Here is an 18,755-nt window from a genome sequence, read left to right as displayed (position 1 = left end):
GTCCTAAGTATGGTAATCTTTATTATTAAGAATATTAACTGATGAATCTATTGATTTTATACCATGAATAAGAAATAAATATTACCAACTTCTTTTGCTCAACACCGGGCGAGAGCCAATGAAAAAATGGATGGGGATTACCCGTTTTTCCGGTCCTCACACCCATTAAAATATCAAACCCACTGGCGTGAAAACTGCTTACAAAACCGACTTTTGTGACATAAACATAAACACAATGAATAAGAAATAAATATTACCAACTTCTTTGGCAAGGTCATGTTTTTGCTCATACAACACCGGGCGAGAGCCAATGAAAAAACGGATGGGGATTTTTAGAACAGATGTAATCTGCTTAATCAAATAATATGACATCATTATATTTGCAAACTACTTACTCAGCTCTCGCTCTCGTTATCAAGTTTAATCAGCAAAAAGCGTTGATACGAGCACATCTTGCAGAAAAACCGCTCGACCTGTCGCCTGTCTCCTTCTCTTTTCCCGCTCTTCAGAACTCAATGAAGGATCAAAACTGTGACACAGAAACACACAGTTAGAGGTTTACTTTCTTGTGACCATATCACTAAATAAAATGATTTATTAAAGTAGACTTTGGTGGCTTCTAACCCACTTAAACAAGTTCTTCTTTAGCTGCTAAACGAGCTGAAGGGGCAAATTTATATATATTATACCCTAAAAAATTCCATAATATCATATTCATCCAACAAAATTAATATAAAGAAACCCATTCAAAATACTTACATTTCATATTTACCCATTTCATAAACTACATTATAATATGACCATTATACCCTTTTACTTCCCCAAACACTCGTATCCTCACATCTAGGGGTGTAAATGAGCTGAGTTCGACTAGACCCAAGCCCGACACATTTAACTTACTAGAGCTCGAGCTTGGCTCGTTTCAAGCTATATTTCTAAAGCTCAAGTTCAGTTTGTGAATAGTTATTCGACACATAAGGAAGATTTTTGACAAGATGGCTTGCCACGTCATCAAAAAAACTAACGTTGTTAGGATTACTTTAGTATGGGATAGTTGTGAGAAACTATGTTAAAAGGTGGGACTGTCACTGAACATTTCGTTAGTTAGAATTGTTGCCGGCCAATACGCAATAGTTGGGATTATTTGAATTCAGTAAATCTTTATTATTTATTAAATAACTAATATGATTTTACACTTATTTTTTATATATAACTTAATCAACATAATATATATTATTTAGTTATTCATTTGATAGGTTTATATAATAATAATAATAATAATAATTTATTATTATTATTATTAAAATAAATATTTAATATATTACATAAAAAACCAAATATATGAAAGACTCAAGGTCAAGCTCGGCTCGATTCAACCTTTTAGCGAGCAGATCACGAGTATTTCTTGAGCGGCGTGGCTCATTTACACCCTTACTCGTATCCTAATGCAAGTTTTTAAGTGAGGGTGTAGCGTCTAAAATTTGAAAATGGGTATATTTGACATTATAACTTTTTGTTGGGCTAATATATACCAAGTTTTGAGCTTGGTTTGAAGGAAAAAAAAACCAAGCGATAGGATTAGAAGAACAAACAGCGCTAAATGAATAGTGTACCTTGATTTCCATATATGTTGAGGAGTCTTAATTGAAGTTTGATCAAGATTAGATTTATTGATTTCTTCAGCTTCAGAGCCAGGAAAGTTAAGAACCAATGATGAAAGGAAAGGATCGGATAGTGAAGCTGAGTTGGCGATATTAGATGACAACCTATAACCACCACCACTACCGCCACCATTGCCGCCAAGAAGCACTTGCAGGTGAGCCTCTCTAAGATCTCTTCCCAAAAGGGAAAGTGTCTGACTGTTGGGGACACCAACCCTACGAAGCCGACGACGTCTTTGTAATTTGAATAAGTGTCCATGTTGCAGAGTGATGTGGCTTAACATGTCTCTCGTCACTTTAATCGAACAAACCGGGCAAATCTGTAAAAAGATATTATAATAAAAATGTGAATTCATGTAGATAGAAACAATCGGTAACTAAAAAAAGCACAAGAATTTATCTACGACATTACGCACGGTTAGCAGAAATTGTTTTAACTTCCACTGAATGTCTAGATTACCCCTCAACAGCTCAACATAAGCAACTATATCAACAATTTGTAATGAATACAAGCTCAAGCTTAATATAATTTGGCTTGGCGCCTTGGCTCCGCACATTTACACCTTATTTAGAAATAATTCCAAATAAAGCTACATGGTTGAAATGGTTTTATTCTGTCATATTTAAATAAGGTAATCTTTTACAAAATATAGCATTAATTATCGTTTTACTTAGTCTTAATCTTAATTTTGAAATTTGAAACTGTTATAAGAGGGTAGGAATAATATAATATATGATATTAAAATAAAGTATAAAAAATGAAGCTTAGAGCAAAATCTGTAACAAAGTCAATAATATGATAGGAACCTTCATGTATACCCTACAAAATTGCATAAAATTCTAACCTAATCTTTTGATAAGCACAAAAAAGCCTCTTTTTTTAATAAAAGATTCTGATTTCAAGTAGAAGAAAACAAACCAAAAATCCTATGAAAATATAGTTCTAAAAATAGGAACTTGCATGAACTAAAGATAAAGCATATGATGGATGATGATTCATATTAATTACCAAACAAACATAATCTTTTACTGACTTCTTCTTAACATATAAACACAAATATTACCCAAAAAATAAAACTTTTCCCCAAACTTTGCCAAAAATAAACAAACCCAAATCAAACTTCAAATCACCCATTTAAAAAAAAATAAAATAATAATAATAATAAAATAAAATAAAAATCAAAGCTTTTTAACATCAATTTTCGAGAAACAAGAAAAGTGAAAGAAGATAATTACATACAGTGGTTCTAGATTCACAAGAGTGTTCATCTTCCAGATGAGAACACAAGGACCCGATATCAAAATCCTCATAGCAATACGGGCAAGGGAAATCGGGTCGGATCTCTTCTTCCACATCGAAATCATCAACGTTCAACCGATCTACAAAACCAATCAATAATAAAAATCAACACAAAAACAACCTTAATTGGTAAAAATGAATAATAATAATAATAATAATAATAAATGAAACCTAGGTGAGATGTCTGATGATGTTGGGTCGTGAATTGGCGTTTGGCGGTGGCGAGACGAGCGGTCCAGAAATCGGAATCCATATGGTGTAGGTTGAGAGAGAGAGAAGACGTTGAAATTAATTTTATAAGCAAAAGGAGGATGATTCCATCAGGTGGTTATAAAATGAATGGTTATAAAATGAATAATAATATTTAATTCAATGGATTCTGTAAAAAAAGATTTGAATTTACAAGCAGTTTGTTTTGTTTAGGAGAGGAAGGAGAAGAAATATATAATTTCATTTTTCATTTCTTTCTGTTTCTGTCTTATATGGTGTAGGTTACAAACTTAAATATCGTAATTATCGAATCATTACTTACAATTTTCTTTAACGGCCTAAATAATCAAGCCTGACCAACCTGAAAGGCGCAAACCAATTTTCATATACGTGTTACTTGAACTTAAGACCTCTCACTTTTTAAATTGAAATCTTAGGATGTTTCACCTTAAACACTTAAACGAAGGATTATTAATTTATTATTCATCGGCAAACGATTACTTACATAGGTGGTGATATAGTGTAAACGAGTGAGTGGTTAAAGGGACAAAATAGATATGAATTGTTTTTACGATTCTTAACTTTGAATTATTAGAGTTAGAAAAAGAAAACTTTAAATTAGTTACTTATTTTGTTAATTTTGTATTACCCGTGAAGTAGATAAAACGCATGACATATAAAATTATTTATTATTTACCTTTTAAAAACTCAACTATCCTTTATATTTTTCTATAAGTGTAATATTTTCATCAATCTTAATGTGTTACGGGGGATAGAGTGTTGGTTCTTGATCAGAGGGACTACTTGTCAAGTCACCCTCTTGGGCCGGTGGTCTCATCAATGTAGGGATGAGTAAACTGTCACACCTTGAGAAACCATTTCTCTTTGGAGGTCGTCTTAGGACAACAAAAAGGCAACCTGCAACAAAAGGGGAAGGTCGCCAACATGAGGTTGAGCACGAAAAATGGAAGGTCGTGATTTTTCTTATATTTTTTAATGTAGTTGTTTCAAATAAGAAGACACCCGAGGTTAGGGGAAGGAAAAGGGATGTCATCACTGGTTGATGTTGGCTATTATGCAAGGTATACTACATATAATATATGATCATAATCAATAAGCACTTGACTAGTGGTTGTACTTCTTATCTCTACATCTTAAGCGTAATTATTGACATGCTTTTCACTTCAAAGTGTTGCAAGAAATTGGTTTGAAGAGGGGCAAGAAAAGTCTTGTGCTTAAGGAGGAGAGAGAGAGAGAGAGAGAGAGAGAGAGAGAGAGAGGTGATGAACAAATCTAGAACACTTACAAATTACCATCCCTTGTTATTTTTAATTTGCTCTACAAATTGTTCTAATCTTATCATCCATACACCCAAAGATCACTAAGTAAAGAGAATTTTGTGAGGGTGTGTTCTTAACATTGTCGGGTGAAGAGGTATGTACCCGCCTCAACACCGAGCGAGGCGGGTCAACCCACAAGATATAGACGAGGCTTGAAATCAAGATATTATGAAGGCACAAAGCCAAAACCTATGCGCATGACGCATATAACATATGCTCACGCATATCACATATGCTCATGCGTCACATGCTCAGGCATCACATATGCTCACGCATCACATATGCTCACGCATCACATCTGCGCGTGGCGCATCCGCGCGTGGCGCATATCACATGCTTGTGCATATCACATCTGCGCATGAAACATTTGCGCGTGAGAATAAAGAGAAGACCTCGCGCATCTTCAGGATAGGCGCGCATCACACATGCACAATCAACCTCGTCCTTATCCAAATCAGGATTAGGGCAACCTTGATTGTGCACGTCAGACAACCTTCCAGAAGGTATCTTTTTAAGGAATAAGAATATGCTGATGTTGACAGCTCAGCAAAACCCATGTGCTACCACGTGATTATAACCAATGAAAAAGCACCAGGTGTCCCAAGGACACGTGGCGCAAAGCAATTGGAGGAGGCCAACAAGGCTGAGTCCAATCAGTGGAAACCCTAGCACTATAAATACCACATCAACTCCACAAGGAGGACACACTCAATTACACAGTATTCAGCTATATTAAGCAATACACTCCAATTTCCTTACTCTCATATTATTATCTTCTCCTACAAATTCTTATTCTCACACCGGAGGGTTACCCCAAAGAGGACCCCTCTGTCCCTTTCTGAGGGGTAAGTTTACGGTGCTGTTCATTTTGTAGGTGGAAGAATCCAGATTCCAGAGATCCATCGGTGAGAAAGCATAATCACACCCGAGGAAAGTAGATCGTCTACCAGTGAGTCGATTCACGTTTCTTCATCGGGCATGACCAGCATCCAAACACAAGCCTTGCTTGGTGTGGATATTCTTCAGTTGGAATCACTTGCTTCCCAAAGTTATTCTTGTTAGTACATGTTTGTGTGCCCATTGTTGCGTAAATAGACTAGATATAGTCATGTGTTGAAATGTTGAATGTGTAAGAAGTGGTGTAGCTCATACGCATGAATGTTTGTGTATGGAGCTCATATGTATGAATGACCTTCATATGCATAAATGTGTCATAAATATGACCTTCATATGCATAAATGTGTCATAAGTGTGAAGTTTGCCTATATATAGGTTGTTCACATGTACGGCTTAGTGTGTGACTTTAGAGTGTGTAGAATGTAGATGATAGGCTATCAAGGGGTGCACACCTTGGTGGATCAAGCTTAAACGCGTATGCATGGTACGTATGATAACAATAATTCAATCATGATTAATTAATCATTTGGTTATCATTACATCATACTATTTATTGGGCTCGTTTATCGTTTATATACGCACATCCATCTATTAAGCGTGCTATCAATCCTAACAACGTTTTAACAAACCTCAAAATCTTTGCTCACCTAGTAACATAAGGCCATATACTTTAACTCCTACATAGGTTAAGTGACATGACACTTTAAAGATGGATTAAACCACTCCCCACTTGTGTTAAAGTGTATTAAAAAGGCCCATGGGTTATGCTTTTAACAGGTTAAAATGAACAATATGTATTAATTATGTATTAATTACTAATTGATTTTTTATATTAATTATGCCTTAAATGGATTAAACCATTTCCTTTTCCTTTGGATGAATATAGTGAAAAAGAAAAAATTGATGATGTGGAACTTATGTGGAATTTAGATGGGTTGAAGTATACCCCATAGCCTAAGGTTAAGCTTTAACTTTTGTGTTTTAAAAATGTTTAATCTACCTACATATGGATATTGGTGGGGATTATTGTTTAAAATCTTTAAAACATAACATGCCAAAAACGCTCTTGTTACAAATTATTTTCAGAAATATTTCAGGTACTCCTTCCATACGGCCGCTTTACTACTGTTGGATTAGAAGTTGAATTTGAGCTTTGGGAAGACTTTAAAAACTTCTGTTTTGAAATGAAATGGTTAGACTAGAAATAAGTATTTTCCTTTAGTCTTGTATTACAAATTACAATATCATGCTAAGTTTATATTTTGCTGTGAATGCTTGTTATTAATCAATCAAAATCCTGTCAGGGTAGGGGTGTTCTTCGAGTTATTTTTCAAGTTAAGTTGTTTGGGTTTTGGCTAGGAAAAGGTGACATGATAAGTTGATAACCGACCCACGTAAATTCGAGTTGGTCGGGTTCAGGTTAGTTCGTTTTTTAGGTTTATATGTTAAATGAAAAAAAAATCTAATCACAAAATATCATCACGCTACTAAATAAATATCATAAAATTCAAACATTATACGATAATGTTCAAAAGCCCCAAAACTAACTATAAAACATAATATTTCAAATACTAAAGACTCCAAACCAAGATCAATCTACAAATAAAAGACAATAAATGTTAGGATTATTTTCTTCTGATATTTCAGGTCCAGTTCTAGTTTTTTGTTGTGAAAAAATGACCTGATGATAACTGACTCATTTGAATTCAAGTTAATTGGGTTTAAGTTACGGTTTTTCAGGTCTACCATAATAAATGTAATTTCAACTTTAGGGTTAAAACTAAATATATCAAAATACAAAGGGATAAACAAATGCCTCAAACTATATTCTCAAGGGGACTAAAGTATAAATTACCCCAAACCAAATGTTAATTTCTCACTCGATTTTAAGGTTAGGGTTTTGCATCCACCGACAAACAAAACCTTAGACGATGTCGGACACGGCGGCGGCGGCGGCTGGCGGAGTGGTGAAGAGGAAGCCGGTGTTTTCGAAGGTGAGTGATTTGAAGCCTGGAACCAACGGCAACAATCTGGTGGTAAAGGTCTTGTCTTCGACCACCGTTCTAGACAAGAAGCCTCGTAACACGTCGTCGTTTAATAACCGTGCCCCGACCCGAATTGCTGAGTGTCTTATTGGTGATGAAACTGGCACTATTCTGTTCACTGCACGTAACGCTCAAGGTTTGAAGTTTGATTTGTATGTTTATGTTAATCAATTGTTGTGGGTTACTAGCTAGTGGTTGATTAATCGGATTCGAATTTTATATGTTATTTTTAAACCTATGTGTTGTTAGGGTTGGAGCGGGTCAAATTCGAAAAGGGTTGTTTTTGGTTGGGCCGGGCCGGGTCGGGTCATAAATGGTTAGGGTTGGAATGGGTTAGGGTTGAAACGGGTCATATTCAAAAAGGGTTGTTTTTGGTTGGGTCGGGTCTGAACGAGCCATGGGTCAGAAATGGTTATGGTTGAAACGGGTCAAATTCAAAAAGGGTTGTTTTGGGTTGGATACTCGGGTTCGAAGGGATCCGGGTCCGGTTGGATTAATAAGTATAAAATTTTCAAATACTTAGAAGATTTTGACTGAAATTTGACCGCTTTTGACTGATTAACGATTTAGGGTTCGATTAGTTGAAAACGCATCGGCAGCCCGGAGATTAGTGAGTAATCTGCGATTAATTGCAGCCTTGAACTGATTGTTAAAATACTGAATGTTATGATTATAAGATTTGACCAGTGTTATTTGGTGCAAGTTCATTTATTGAATTTGATAAAGATGATAATGTTATACAATCCAGTGAACATGTGTTTCTTTGCATCGACTGTTGAATGGTTTCGTTCATGTTCAATTCTTGCAATATTCTGTTTATATATTGGTGTTAATGTTGATGCTGATGATAATGTGAATTCTGCAGTTGATTTGATGAAGCCTGAAACAACAGTGATTATCCGTAACGCGAAGATTGATATGTTTAAAGGGTCAATGAGACTAGCTGTTGATAAATGGGGGCTTGTTGAAGTGACTGAGCCTGCAAGTTTCACTGTGAAAGAGGACAACAACTTGTCTCTGGTGGAATATGAATTGGTTAACGTTGTTGAAGAATGATTTCATATATTGTTGGGTTTTTGCCATGCATCTATCTGTGGGTGTGTGCTGCAGGATGGGGTTAGTTTAGTATTTGGTGTTGATATTGTTTATGGTGAACAGAACCATATTTGTCTGGTGGCTTCTTTGTCAAAGGATCATGTTTTGAATTCTCTTTTGGTTTATATGCTTGGATGCCTTTTTCTTGTTTATAGTAATCTGTAAATTATTGTATGTACCTCCTTTGTTTGGTACATCGTCTCCTATGATATACATTTGTTTCAGTGAATATTCTTAGGACTGATTTTGACCGGTTTTGTGCTGTACATTCACACTAAATTTACTCAAAAACAAAACAGCCCAAAGTCATTACAAGTACAACTAGTGCTTTGCAAATGGTCCAGATTTTACTGGTGACAGAAAAACGTGTACTTCAACTGGAACGCCATGTCATTTATGTCGAGTGGTTGGAAGGTTTGGGTTTTATTAATCTTTTCCACCTATTCGTTTGTCTGGTAACAGTGAAATCCATCGTAGCAATGTGACGATAATATTTCTAGGGGCTGAAGTGTCATTTTATTCATGTTTATTTCAGTTAGTTGTACATCTATGTTAGTGGTTTAGTGGCCAAGTGTTTTTGTGGGTCAACTAGCCAATGGCTTCTTGGTCTATTGGTAAATGGTGTTTATCCTCACCAAATTATTGCAGTTTTGAGTCTCACAAAGTGAGCAATATGTGGGATTTTAAGATGTATTTCACTCAGAAAAAAGTTAACACATTCCTAATCTTTGTGTTTTATGCAATGAATCGAGTATTTGTCTCCTCTCTTTGTTGCTTTTGATATGTACTATATCTAATAAATCAACTGTATTTTAGATAGTTATATTCGATAGGCAAGTATCTAATTAAATGGGTCGTGTACGATTTGATAATTCTAACCATTTAGTTAAACATGCCAACAACCCATTTTCCAGACTGTTTATAACCCATTTACAACTTGACTACATTTTGTAAACTTGCTTGACTAATGGTGTTGGATGAATGGTTTACACATTTATGCCAACGGTTACACAATTTTAAGTGTCCAGATTAAGGTTAATGCATTTGGCACACATAAATGAGTGATGTAATGACTCGTCAACTCGATCTGAATTGATCCCTAACGTGATTAGTTATACGGTAGAAAATACAGACGAATGGCTGATCAAATGAAAAGGGAATACCAAGAATTGTAGATGGAGATCATATGGCTCTAATCATGCTTCCATTTTTTCAAGTGACCATTGATATAACTTTTTAATCAAACTTCATAAATTAATTAAAAATAAACAAGCAAAAAAAGTATAACCCACAGTCCCACACTAACAAATTCCTCCTTTTTGACCCATTAAACACTCTCAGCTACATTAAACAAATTCACCTAGTAAACAGGTATGAGACCGATGATAAAATTCAAAGTTATTTATATTTACTTTTAGTCTTCAAGAACAACTAATAGAGATGAGTTTAAATTCTACAAAACCGGTAATTTAATGACCCAAAACACTAGGGCACGGTCTCTTCACATCACATGAAGTAATACAAAATCTTGAAAGAAAAAAGAAAACTATTGAATCAGCATCGAGTTTCGTAACCAGATTCAGAAATAAAAAAAAAGCAGGAAATTACCCTACATAAATCTCTCAGAACAATCCCAGCGTTAAGAATCTGCAAAGTCAATAACCAACTTAATGAGTTTCAGCACAATATATTGTATAGGAGATTCATCTTACTAAACCAGTTACATCAAAAAACGAAAAATAATAATATGTAACTTAATTAACCAACAAGGCCCTTAAATGTATAATCTTGATCAAATCAAGCATAAATTATCAGCCTCTCATAAACCCTGTTCATTGGGTTACTATATTATTGTGTTTATGTATGCACTTGATCTAGATATTAATCCTAAAGCTAAGTTCGTGTAAGCCAAAGCCCCATAAGTTATGACCTAACAGTAACCATTTGCAACAACAAATAGACAGTTAACTTTCAATATATCTAGAAACCATAACAACATATTTGTGCAAAGGATGCAATAATACTTCACTTTTAACACGACAAAGCACATACTCGAGGTAATCTAGAGAAGTAAACTAAAGCACGGTTAGCTTCCCAAACCATCACATCGGTTTGTTGTGACAAAAAAAAAACATCACCCTTGAATGAAAAAAAACATTATATATAGAAGAGTAAGTAGCTTTGTGTGTGTTTTAAATTTCCATGAGTTACCAAAAAGTGTTCATTCTTACAAACTGTAGTTTTTATACTTGTAAAGAACACTGATTGGTTTGCAACAAAAAACCAGGTAACCGAGATTGGAATCAGTTGCATAAAACAAACAACGAAGCCATCGAAATGGCAGTTTTACTTGTATGCAATCTAATAGAATAATATGCATGATTTAAATTCTACCAAGAGTGTGTGTATGTATGTATGTATCTATGATACGACCCAAATCCAAACAATTATAAGAAATAAAAATGATCGAATTTAGCATTGAAGTTTAGAAAATATATATATATATATACCATCAATAAGCCAAGCACAAGTACAGGGAGCAGTAGAAGAAAGCATTGAAGTCATTAATGCAGAAGCAGTGGCTGTGTGAAATGGCAACAATGATTCCATAGCAAAACTACTCATCTCGACTACAGGTGACCTAATTCATTTTCATAATAAAAAGTTTGATGTTAACATTATAAAAGAAAATGATATTGTAACTTATATTAATATTCGGTGAACCAAATAATAATCAGGAGCTAATATGAATCATCAACCATATGTGAAAATTCTAAATTGCAAATATCAAGGATTACCTGAACATGCGATGAGATTGAGTGCGAATGGAGAAGGGTGAACGTGTGGCATTGGTGGAACCAGCATGTTTAATACTGCCGGAGGAGATTCTAGATGCTGATGCTCTGACGGTGGCGGAACGGAGAACGGACCTGGCTATCACGGCTGCCGCCATTAGATTCCGACGATGCCTCTATTGCAGGGTTTCGGAACCCTTCACACTTAAAACGGGATTGATTTTTCTTTTCCTTTTATTATTATTATTATTATTATTTATTTACTTAAGATAAATTTTCAATTTACAAAAAAGAAAAAAAAAACTTTCAATAACCATCAAACGAAATATCACGAATACTAAACGTGTAAATGGTTGCTTACACCATTGTGATACCAATTGTCAAGTTGCTCGAGCGAAACTTTAAGATACGAAAATATGTTCCACTGATTCTTCTGTCTCACCACAAAGTAGACAAATGATCAATGGGACATTCATGTTTCTTTTAGCTAACGACATAAAGAATGATATTATTTCCATTTATGCCCTCCGTGATAGAATGTGAACCTTTTTGGAACCCAATTATTCCTAGAAAACACGTAGCTATATCATATGTTTCTTCATTAAACAAACACCGTTGGCATGTCAAAAGAAGGTTTCTCAACTCTTCTATTTCAGCTAACGTGAATGGTGCTCGGTTCCATGCCCCTACAATCCACATGTTTCACCCCTATACATCACTAGTTGTTTTAATACCTTGCGCGTTTTCACACTCTTGAGTTGGGAGTTGGGACATAAGTGGGCAACATATGTAAAATCGGTCATCCTTGTTCCACCGTTTCGATCCAAAAGAGAGTGATCTTCCTATTCCTGACCACACTTTTAAATGACTTACTTATATCTACCTGCACTCTTCAGTTCCTGTTTTATACCAACACTTTGTTTCCACAAGTTTGGTGTCATAAAATCTTGCCATAATACTAGACCGTGATGCTAATGAGTGGTTACTAGCCCAAACAGTCTTTCTTCAGAGCCTTTTTTTCTCTCATTTTGTAACACCTCGAATTTAGGCATCTCTATATTAAAAGTTTGTATAAATAAAGTGTAAGGCGTGTAGCACCTTATTATCAAACAAGCAATTTGTTAAACCTCGTGAAAACAATTCGTAGTTTTCTTTTAAAACCGTGTGTAGCGAAGTGCGCCGTAAATTCATGGTTATGTAATAAATGAAAAGAAAAACTTAAAATATAAGTAAATGTTTAATAAAATTGATAACACATTAACTATAATAAGAAAAATGAAATAATAGTAAAAAGTGATGCCAGTGAGCTGGTGGTAAAATGGTAAGAGAGAGATTTGGTGTTTCATGTTTGACTCATGCCCCCAACATTTAGTTTCAGAGGTAGTAGGATGATGATGAGAGACTAGACGGGTATGTGGCTTTCACTAGTTGGATCATTGAACTAAACGAGCTTTGCATTTAGGCGAGTGTTAATGAGCGTTGGCTTTAGGTGAGAGTTTTTACCGAATCAAAAGATGATTATATCCCAATATGGTGAATTTAATCACTAGCTCATTCGAAAGATTCGTCGGCCGTTAAATGATGATGATAATAATAATAATAAGGGGCATTTACATATTTACCCTTCCTAACATCCTTAATTAAATATTTTCCCAAAACTAAAAAAATAATTACATATTTCTCCTTCCTAACACATATAAAAAGGGAAAATATGTAATTGATTTTCGGAGATGAGGATATATGTAATTAAGGGTATTTAGCAAAGGGAAATATGTAAAAATTCCTAATAATAATAATAATAAGTGATGGTAGAGAAGAGTAATAAGAAGCACAACAAAGGGCTAATATTGTAACTTCCTTTCACAAAACACCATCATAATCTAGGGTTTCCAACGCCTCATATCACCTCCACCATTCTCATTCTCGTCTCCATCTCCACACCCACCATCCCAAAACAATCACCAACAACCACCATGGTAGGCTTCGAAATCAACGATGTTCCGTTCAACCCCGACGGCTGGGGCCCACCCGACTCCACCGACTCCACCAACGTCCCCTTCGCACCCTTCTCCCGCTCCGACAAACTCGGCCGCATCGCCGACTGGACCCGGTCCAACCCCAACACCCGCCCCAACAACCAACGTCCCACCGACTCCGCCTTCGACTTCACCACCGACGACTCCTTCGGTGGGCCCCTTAACCCCGACGACGACGCCACCTTCCGCCTCGTCGACGGCAAACCACCACCACGCCCTAAGTTCGGCCCTAAATGGCGGTTCCAAAACAACCGCAACCAGCTTCCACAACGCCGTGACGAAGAAGTCGAGGCGAAGAAACGCGAAGCTGAAAAACAACGTGCTCGCCGTGACCGGTTGTACCACGCGAACCGGTCTGGTGGTAATAATAACCCTAGGCGTGAAGCTGCTGTTTTTAAATCATCTGTGGATATTCAACCCGAGTGGAATATGCTTGATCAGATCCCTTTTTCCACATTTACCAAATTATCCTACAATGTCCCCGAACCCGAAGATTTACTCGTCTGCGGTTCCCTCGAACCGTATGACAAAACCTACGATCGCGTTACCCCAAAGAACGAGCGTCGTCTAGAGCGTTTTAAGAATAGGAACTTTTTTAAGGTTACTACTACTGATGATCCGATTATTCGTAGGTTAGCGAATGAGGATAAGGCGACTGTGTTCGCAACTGATTCGATTTTGTCGACGCTAATGTGCGCGCCTAGGTCGGTTTACTCGTGGGACATTGTGATTCAAAGGGTTGGGAATAAGTTGTTTTTCGATAAGCGGGATGGGTCGCAGCTTGATTTGTTGTCGGTTAATGAGACTTCGCAGGAGCCGTTGCCTGAGGCGAAGGACGATATTAACTCTGCGCATTCGTTGTCGGTTGAAGCGGCGTATATTAATCAAAACTTTTCGCAGCAGGTGTTGGTTAGAGATGGGAATAAGGTGAGTTTTGATGAGCCGAATCCGTTTGCGGGTGAAGGTGAGGAAGTGGCGTCTGTTGGGTATCGTTACAGGCGGTGGAAGCTTGATAATGATACGAATTTGGTGGTGAGGTGTGAGGTTCAGAGTTATATGGATATTAATAATCAGAAGTCGTTTTTGACGTTGAATGCTTTGAATGAGTTTGACCCGAAGTACTCGGGTGTTGACTGGAGGAGGAAGTTGGATACTCAAAGGGGTGCGGTTTTGGCAACCGAGTTGAAGAACAATGCTAACAAGATAGCTAAGTGGACTGCGCAGGCGATTTTAGCTAGTGCTGATATGATGAAACTGGGGTATGTGACACGGGTTCATACTCGTGATCATTTTAATCATGTTATACTGGCGGTTGTTGGGTATAAGCCGAGGGAGTTTGCGGGGCAGATTAATTTGAATACCGCGAATATGTGGGGGATTGTGAAGTCGATTGTGGATTTGTGTATGAAGTTGAATGAAGGGAAGTATGTGTTGGTTAAGGATCCGCAGAAGCCGCAAGTGAGGATTTATGAGGTTCCGGTTGATGCGTTTGAGAATGATTATGTTGAAGAGCCGTTGCCTGAGGATGAACAGGTGCAGCCGCCTGTGGAGAATGGTGATCGGGTGGATGAAAACGGAGCGAAAGATGATGCGGAAGCTAAGGAAGTTAAAGCTGAAGCTTGAAAGGTATTACTTTTTTATGTTACTTGTTTTGGTACTGAAGTTGAGTTAGTTTCTTTTGTTATTTGTTTTTGAAGACCTATGAGATATTTTGTTTTTGATATGTAAGGGGATGGATGCGTTATACTTAATTACTTGCTGTTTGTTTATGGTTGTTTTTTTTCTATATAGTTTAGTTAATCTATTTGCATTCGCAAGTGAAAGAATGTTAAAAGTTCTGAATCCGACTCACTCAGTTTTTATTAAACTGAATTAAAACCGAACATTTAATCACATGTAATTTATATGATGTGTGTGTCGGTTTGGGGCTTGAGCTAAACCAAAACCGAAATTATGTTTTTTTTGTTGGTGTAGAAAGTTGATAGGTTTGTTTGTTTTCGGTTTATATTTAGGGTTCAAATGTTTGGGTCTAAAGAAAATTGGTTAGGTTTGTGTTTTAAAACTCTTGCTGTAATAAAATTGGCTCGTTAGGTTCTGAAAAGGGTCAATATGGTTCGGTTTCGTGGCAAGGAACCAAACCGAACAGTAGTTTTTGGTTACAAAACATAAAACTGACCTGTAGTTTGAGTTGGGCATTTTGGTTTGAAATCTTATTTCTTTCTTGTTTATTCGGTTTCAGTCTGGTTAATGGTTTCAAATCTTCCATCTTATTTACACACATGAATCAACATACATGATGGTTTATTTACACACATGAATCAGCATACATGATGCCTTTATATACAAAATCTAACATTTACAATAACAAAAGTTGTATATACAAATCATGAACTAATAAACAAAAAAAAAGCTCCATTCTCCGAATAAAAAATATAGGAGAAACAAGAAGCTAGCTTCATGAGAACCTCGGTTTAGGTGTTGGCGCGTTTATGTGTTGACGATGAATCTTTCTTTGATCTAAATTAGTCGGGTGTGGGTATCGGAAGAGATTTAAGTTTCCTTGTTGAGCAAGTAGCCTTTCAAACTCTTCTAAAACCTTCACAACCTTCATGAATTCAGGCCTCTTGCGTGGGTCCGTAGACCAACATAGCTCGATTAACGTTTTCATTGCCGGAGGACAGTCAGGAGGAATCGTCGGTCTTAGACTCTACACGAATCCAAAATACAAAATGTGTCAAGATCTATATGCGCAAAACTTGTATCTCCCTCAATGCTAGTTTGTGTTCCCTTTGGCTTTAAAACTTTTTTTTAAAAGGTAATACCAAAGTAATGCTCTTGAATAAAAAAAACCAGTTCAAACCGGTTTTTTTTTTTCGTTTTTTGAAACCATAGTTAGCGGTTTGCACCGAAATAATGTCAAACCTTATGCATGACAGCAAAAGCAGCTTGAATGGAGGTCATATCCTTATAAGGTAAAGCCCCAGCCACCATCTCCCATAGAATGAGTCCGAAGCCATAGACATCGACCTTGCGGTCATACGGCTTCTTCTTAATCATCTCAGGCGCCATCCAGCGATAAGTTCCAGGATCATCCAAAACAACATCACAACACCCCTCCTCACAACTTACACCGAAATCAGCAATTTTAAGATGGAAATCCTGGGATAATAGTATGTTTTCCGGCTTTAGATCCCTGTGAATAATACCTTGTGAGTGAACATACTCCATTCCGCGAGCAATGTCTAAAGCCATCTTAACAATCATTTCCAAAGAAAGAATCCCTTTCTCTTGTACTACATTATTATTATTATTATTGTCCTCAAGTTTATGCAGATACGCCCTCAAAGAACCCTTTGATAGATATTCAGTGATAACACAAAACACACGTGGTTGTCTACCCGCAGCTATAAACTATCATTAACAACAAAAACATATGAAATTCGGGTTATTTGATGTGAAACTTGGTCACAAATTACATACCTTAATGACATTTTGGTGGTGGAGACAAGATAAAAGAGCGACTTCCCGAACATACTGGTTTTCTATCCGGTTTCCTAGCTCTTTATTCTCGTCTTCATCTCGTACTCTAAGTAACTTAACTGCGACGGTTTCATCCTTGTACATTCCATGGTAAAGCTGACTGTGGGCCCCATGAGCGAATCTAGATCCGAGAAAAAGTTTTGAAAGATCAACGACTCGATCTTGATCTGTGTCTCCAGATGAATGTTTGCTTCTAACACGTTCTAATAACTTGGACCACGAAGGTGACCTTTTCTTAATCTTTTTGTCATGAAACTTTGTCGAGTTGAAACGTGTAGGAGGAGCACATATTGAAGGAGACCTGAAATCAAGCATTGATTTTCTACGTACCAACGGTTTTCCGTTATGTTCTTGTTCACTTACTACTCTTTGAGGTTGTGGAGTTGAGAACCGTTTTGTCTTGTGTTTTTTTACCTTGAAGTTACTAAGAACATTTGAAGTCTTTGGAGGTGGGGGTAGATCACTATGTTTGTTTGGATAAGGTTTTGTCTCAAAAACATCATTTACAAGTTGTTGGTCGGTATGATCTTCTGAAGATCTAGGTTGCATCCCTGCAATTCGATGTCAATCTATGATTAATACAACACGAAATGCCATGTGAAAAATATGCGAAGTAAATTGCACATTTGATTAATTGAGCATAAACTTAAGAACCATGTCGCATTAAATAATATTATACCGGTCAACTTGTGAATGATGATTTGTCTCAAAAGTATCATTTACAAGTTGGTATGTATAATCTTTTGAAGATTTAGGTGGCATCCATACAATTCGATGTCAATTAATGAAAATAAACGAAATGTCATGTAAAAAATGCGTAGTTGGTTGAACATTTGATCAATTGAGCATAAACTTAGGCAATATGTCTCGTTAAATCAAATTATTATTTTATAATTCTATAGAATACAGGATCGAATTCTCACCAAATCTTTCAGTTATAAAAGATGAAACTTTCTTCCATCAAAGCCTGGAAAATTCAATGAAGTTCAATCAATCATAAAGCAAGAGACTAGTTAGCCATTTTAAAAAAAATAGAACACAAATGGATAAAAAATAAGCCATACAAGACGAACAATCGGTTGGGTAACTGGTCAAAAAAGGTTCAAGTCGAACAACTAGGTTCTCAACCTCTCATGATATTATCAGTGTAATCAAATCCGTACAAATAATATTAAAATTTTAACATAAAGAGAAATTAAGAACTTACAAAAGTCGATTTCCTCTTGAGAACTTGTAACCAATCAATTATTAATTTTTCTTTTGTGGGTTGTTAAAATAAAATAACAATTCCCAATATTCATCTCAACCTCTCTTCTCATTTGAGAGAAAATAGAGGATGAGGACAGAAAAAAACTTCAATAATGCAAGCAAATTCTTGTTGTTATATCAAAATTGTTTATAAAATTATATGAAAACTAAAACAACCCACAATAAAATTTCAAAGAAATCTCTTGTGTAGATGATGATTTGAATGTTATGATGAAAGGGTTCTTGTTTGAGGGCAAAAAGAAATAAACAACCAACACGAATATATATACTATAGCTATTTTTATACAATTAATGTGTTGTCAATTGTCCATTAAAATATCAATGGATGAAAGCTAATTGGGTAAATTGTAACCAATAACTAACATGAATCTTATCCACATGTGGAGAAGCTTCTATTTTAAGAATAAAAGCTAAAGGAAATTGTTCTAGAAAATACAATTAATATAAAATATAAAATAATCTTAATAAAAACCTCTGTTAATTTTTTTAATGCCATTAGTTTAGCTGACCGGTCTTTAAAAAGAAGCTCCTACATCAACTCCCCTTAGCCGATTGCTTTCGCTAGTA

At 36.0% G+C, this 18,755-nt stretch overlaps 4 protein-coding genes and 1 pseudogene across 4 annotated transcripts; 2 read left to right on the top strand and 3 right to left on the bottom strand.

Annotated features, from left to right (window-relative positions):
• Window positions 1–227: 227 nt before the first annotated feature.
• Window positions 228–3,282, bottom strand: LOC143562626 (protein DEHYDRATION-INDUCED 19-like). The gene is made up of 4 exons (XM_077050375.1): window positions 3,133–3,282; window positions 2,902–3,041; window positions 1,614–1,981; window positions 228–529 (listed from the first exon to the last, which is right to left on the bottom strand). Exons 1-4 carry the CDS (start codon window positions 3,212–3,214, stop codon window positions 421–423), a joined length of 699 nt encoding a protein of 232 aa, XP_076906490.1. The 5' UTR covers window positions 3,215–3,282; the 3' UTR covers window positions 228–420.
• A 3,989-nt stretch (window positions 3,283–7,271) lies between these two features.
• LOC143562651 (uncharacterized protein At4g28440-like) lies at window positions 7,272–8,660 on the top strand. Its single transcript, XM_077050395.1, has 2 exons — window positions 7,272–7,589; window positions 8,319–8,660. The coding sequence occupies exons 1-2, from the start codon at window positions 7,340–7,342 to the stop codon at window positions 8,507–8,509; spliced, it is 441 nt and encodes a 146-aa protein (XP_076906510.1). The 5' UTR covers window positions 7,272–7,339; the 3' UTR covers window positions 8,510–8,660.
• A 1,382-nt stretch (window positions 8,661–10,042) lies between these two features.
• LOC143562625 (uncharacterized) lies at window positions 10,043–11,514 on the bottom strand. The gene is made up of 3 exons (XM_077050374.1): window positions 11,347–11,514; window positions 11,059–11,189; window positions 10,043–10,195 (listed from the first exon to the last, which is right to left on the bottom strand). The coding sequence occupies exons 1-3, from the start codon at window positions 11,499–11,501 to the stop codon at window positions 10,188–10,190; spliced, it is 294 nt and encodes a 97-aa protein (XP_076906489.1). The 5' UTR covers window positions 11,502–11,514; the 3' UTR covers window positions 10,043–10,187.
• Window positions 11,515–13,270: 1,756 nt separating this feature from the next.
• LOC143562650 (eukaryotic translation initiation factor 3 subunit D pseudogene) lies at window positions 13,271–15,169 on the top strand (annotated as a pseudogene).
• Window positions 15,170–15,679: 510 nt separating this feature from the next.
• On the bottom strand, window positions 15,680–18,416 carry LOC143562623 (serine/threonine/tyrosine-protein kinase HT1-like). The gene is made up of 5 exons (XM_077050373.1): window positions 18,127–18,416; window positions 17,843–17,886; window positions 16,860–17,470; window positions 16,302–16,790; window positions 15,680–16,086 (listed from the first exon to the last, which is right to left on the bottom strand). The coding sequence occupies exons 3-5, from the start codon at window positions 17,466–17,468 to the stop codon at window positions 15,835–15,837; spliced, it is 1,350 nt and encodes a 449-aa protein (XP_076906488.1). The 5' UTR covers window positions 17,469–17,470; window positions 17,843–17,886; window positions 18,127–18,416; the 3' UTR covers window positions 15,680–15,834.
• Window positions 18,417–18,755: the final 339 nt, after the last annotated feature.

The sequence above is a fragment of the Bidens hawaiensis genome, unplaced genomic scaffold (assembly GCF_021521415.1).
Source record: "Bidens hawaiensis isolate Kalapana, Puna unplaced genomic scaffold, B.hawaiensis_p1.1 tig00021044_1, whole genome shotgun sequence".
NCBI classification, from domain to species: Eukaryota; Viridiplantae; Streptophyta; class Magnoliopsida; order Asterales; family Asteraceae; genus Bidens; species Bidens hawaiensis.
Note: the sequence above shows the minus strand (reverse complement) of the source record. Positions and strands in the feature narration are given on the sequence as shown.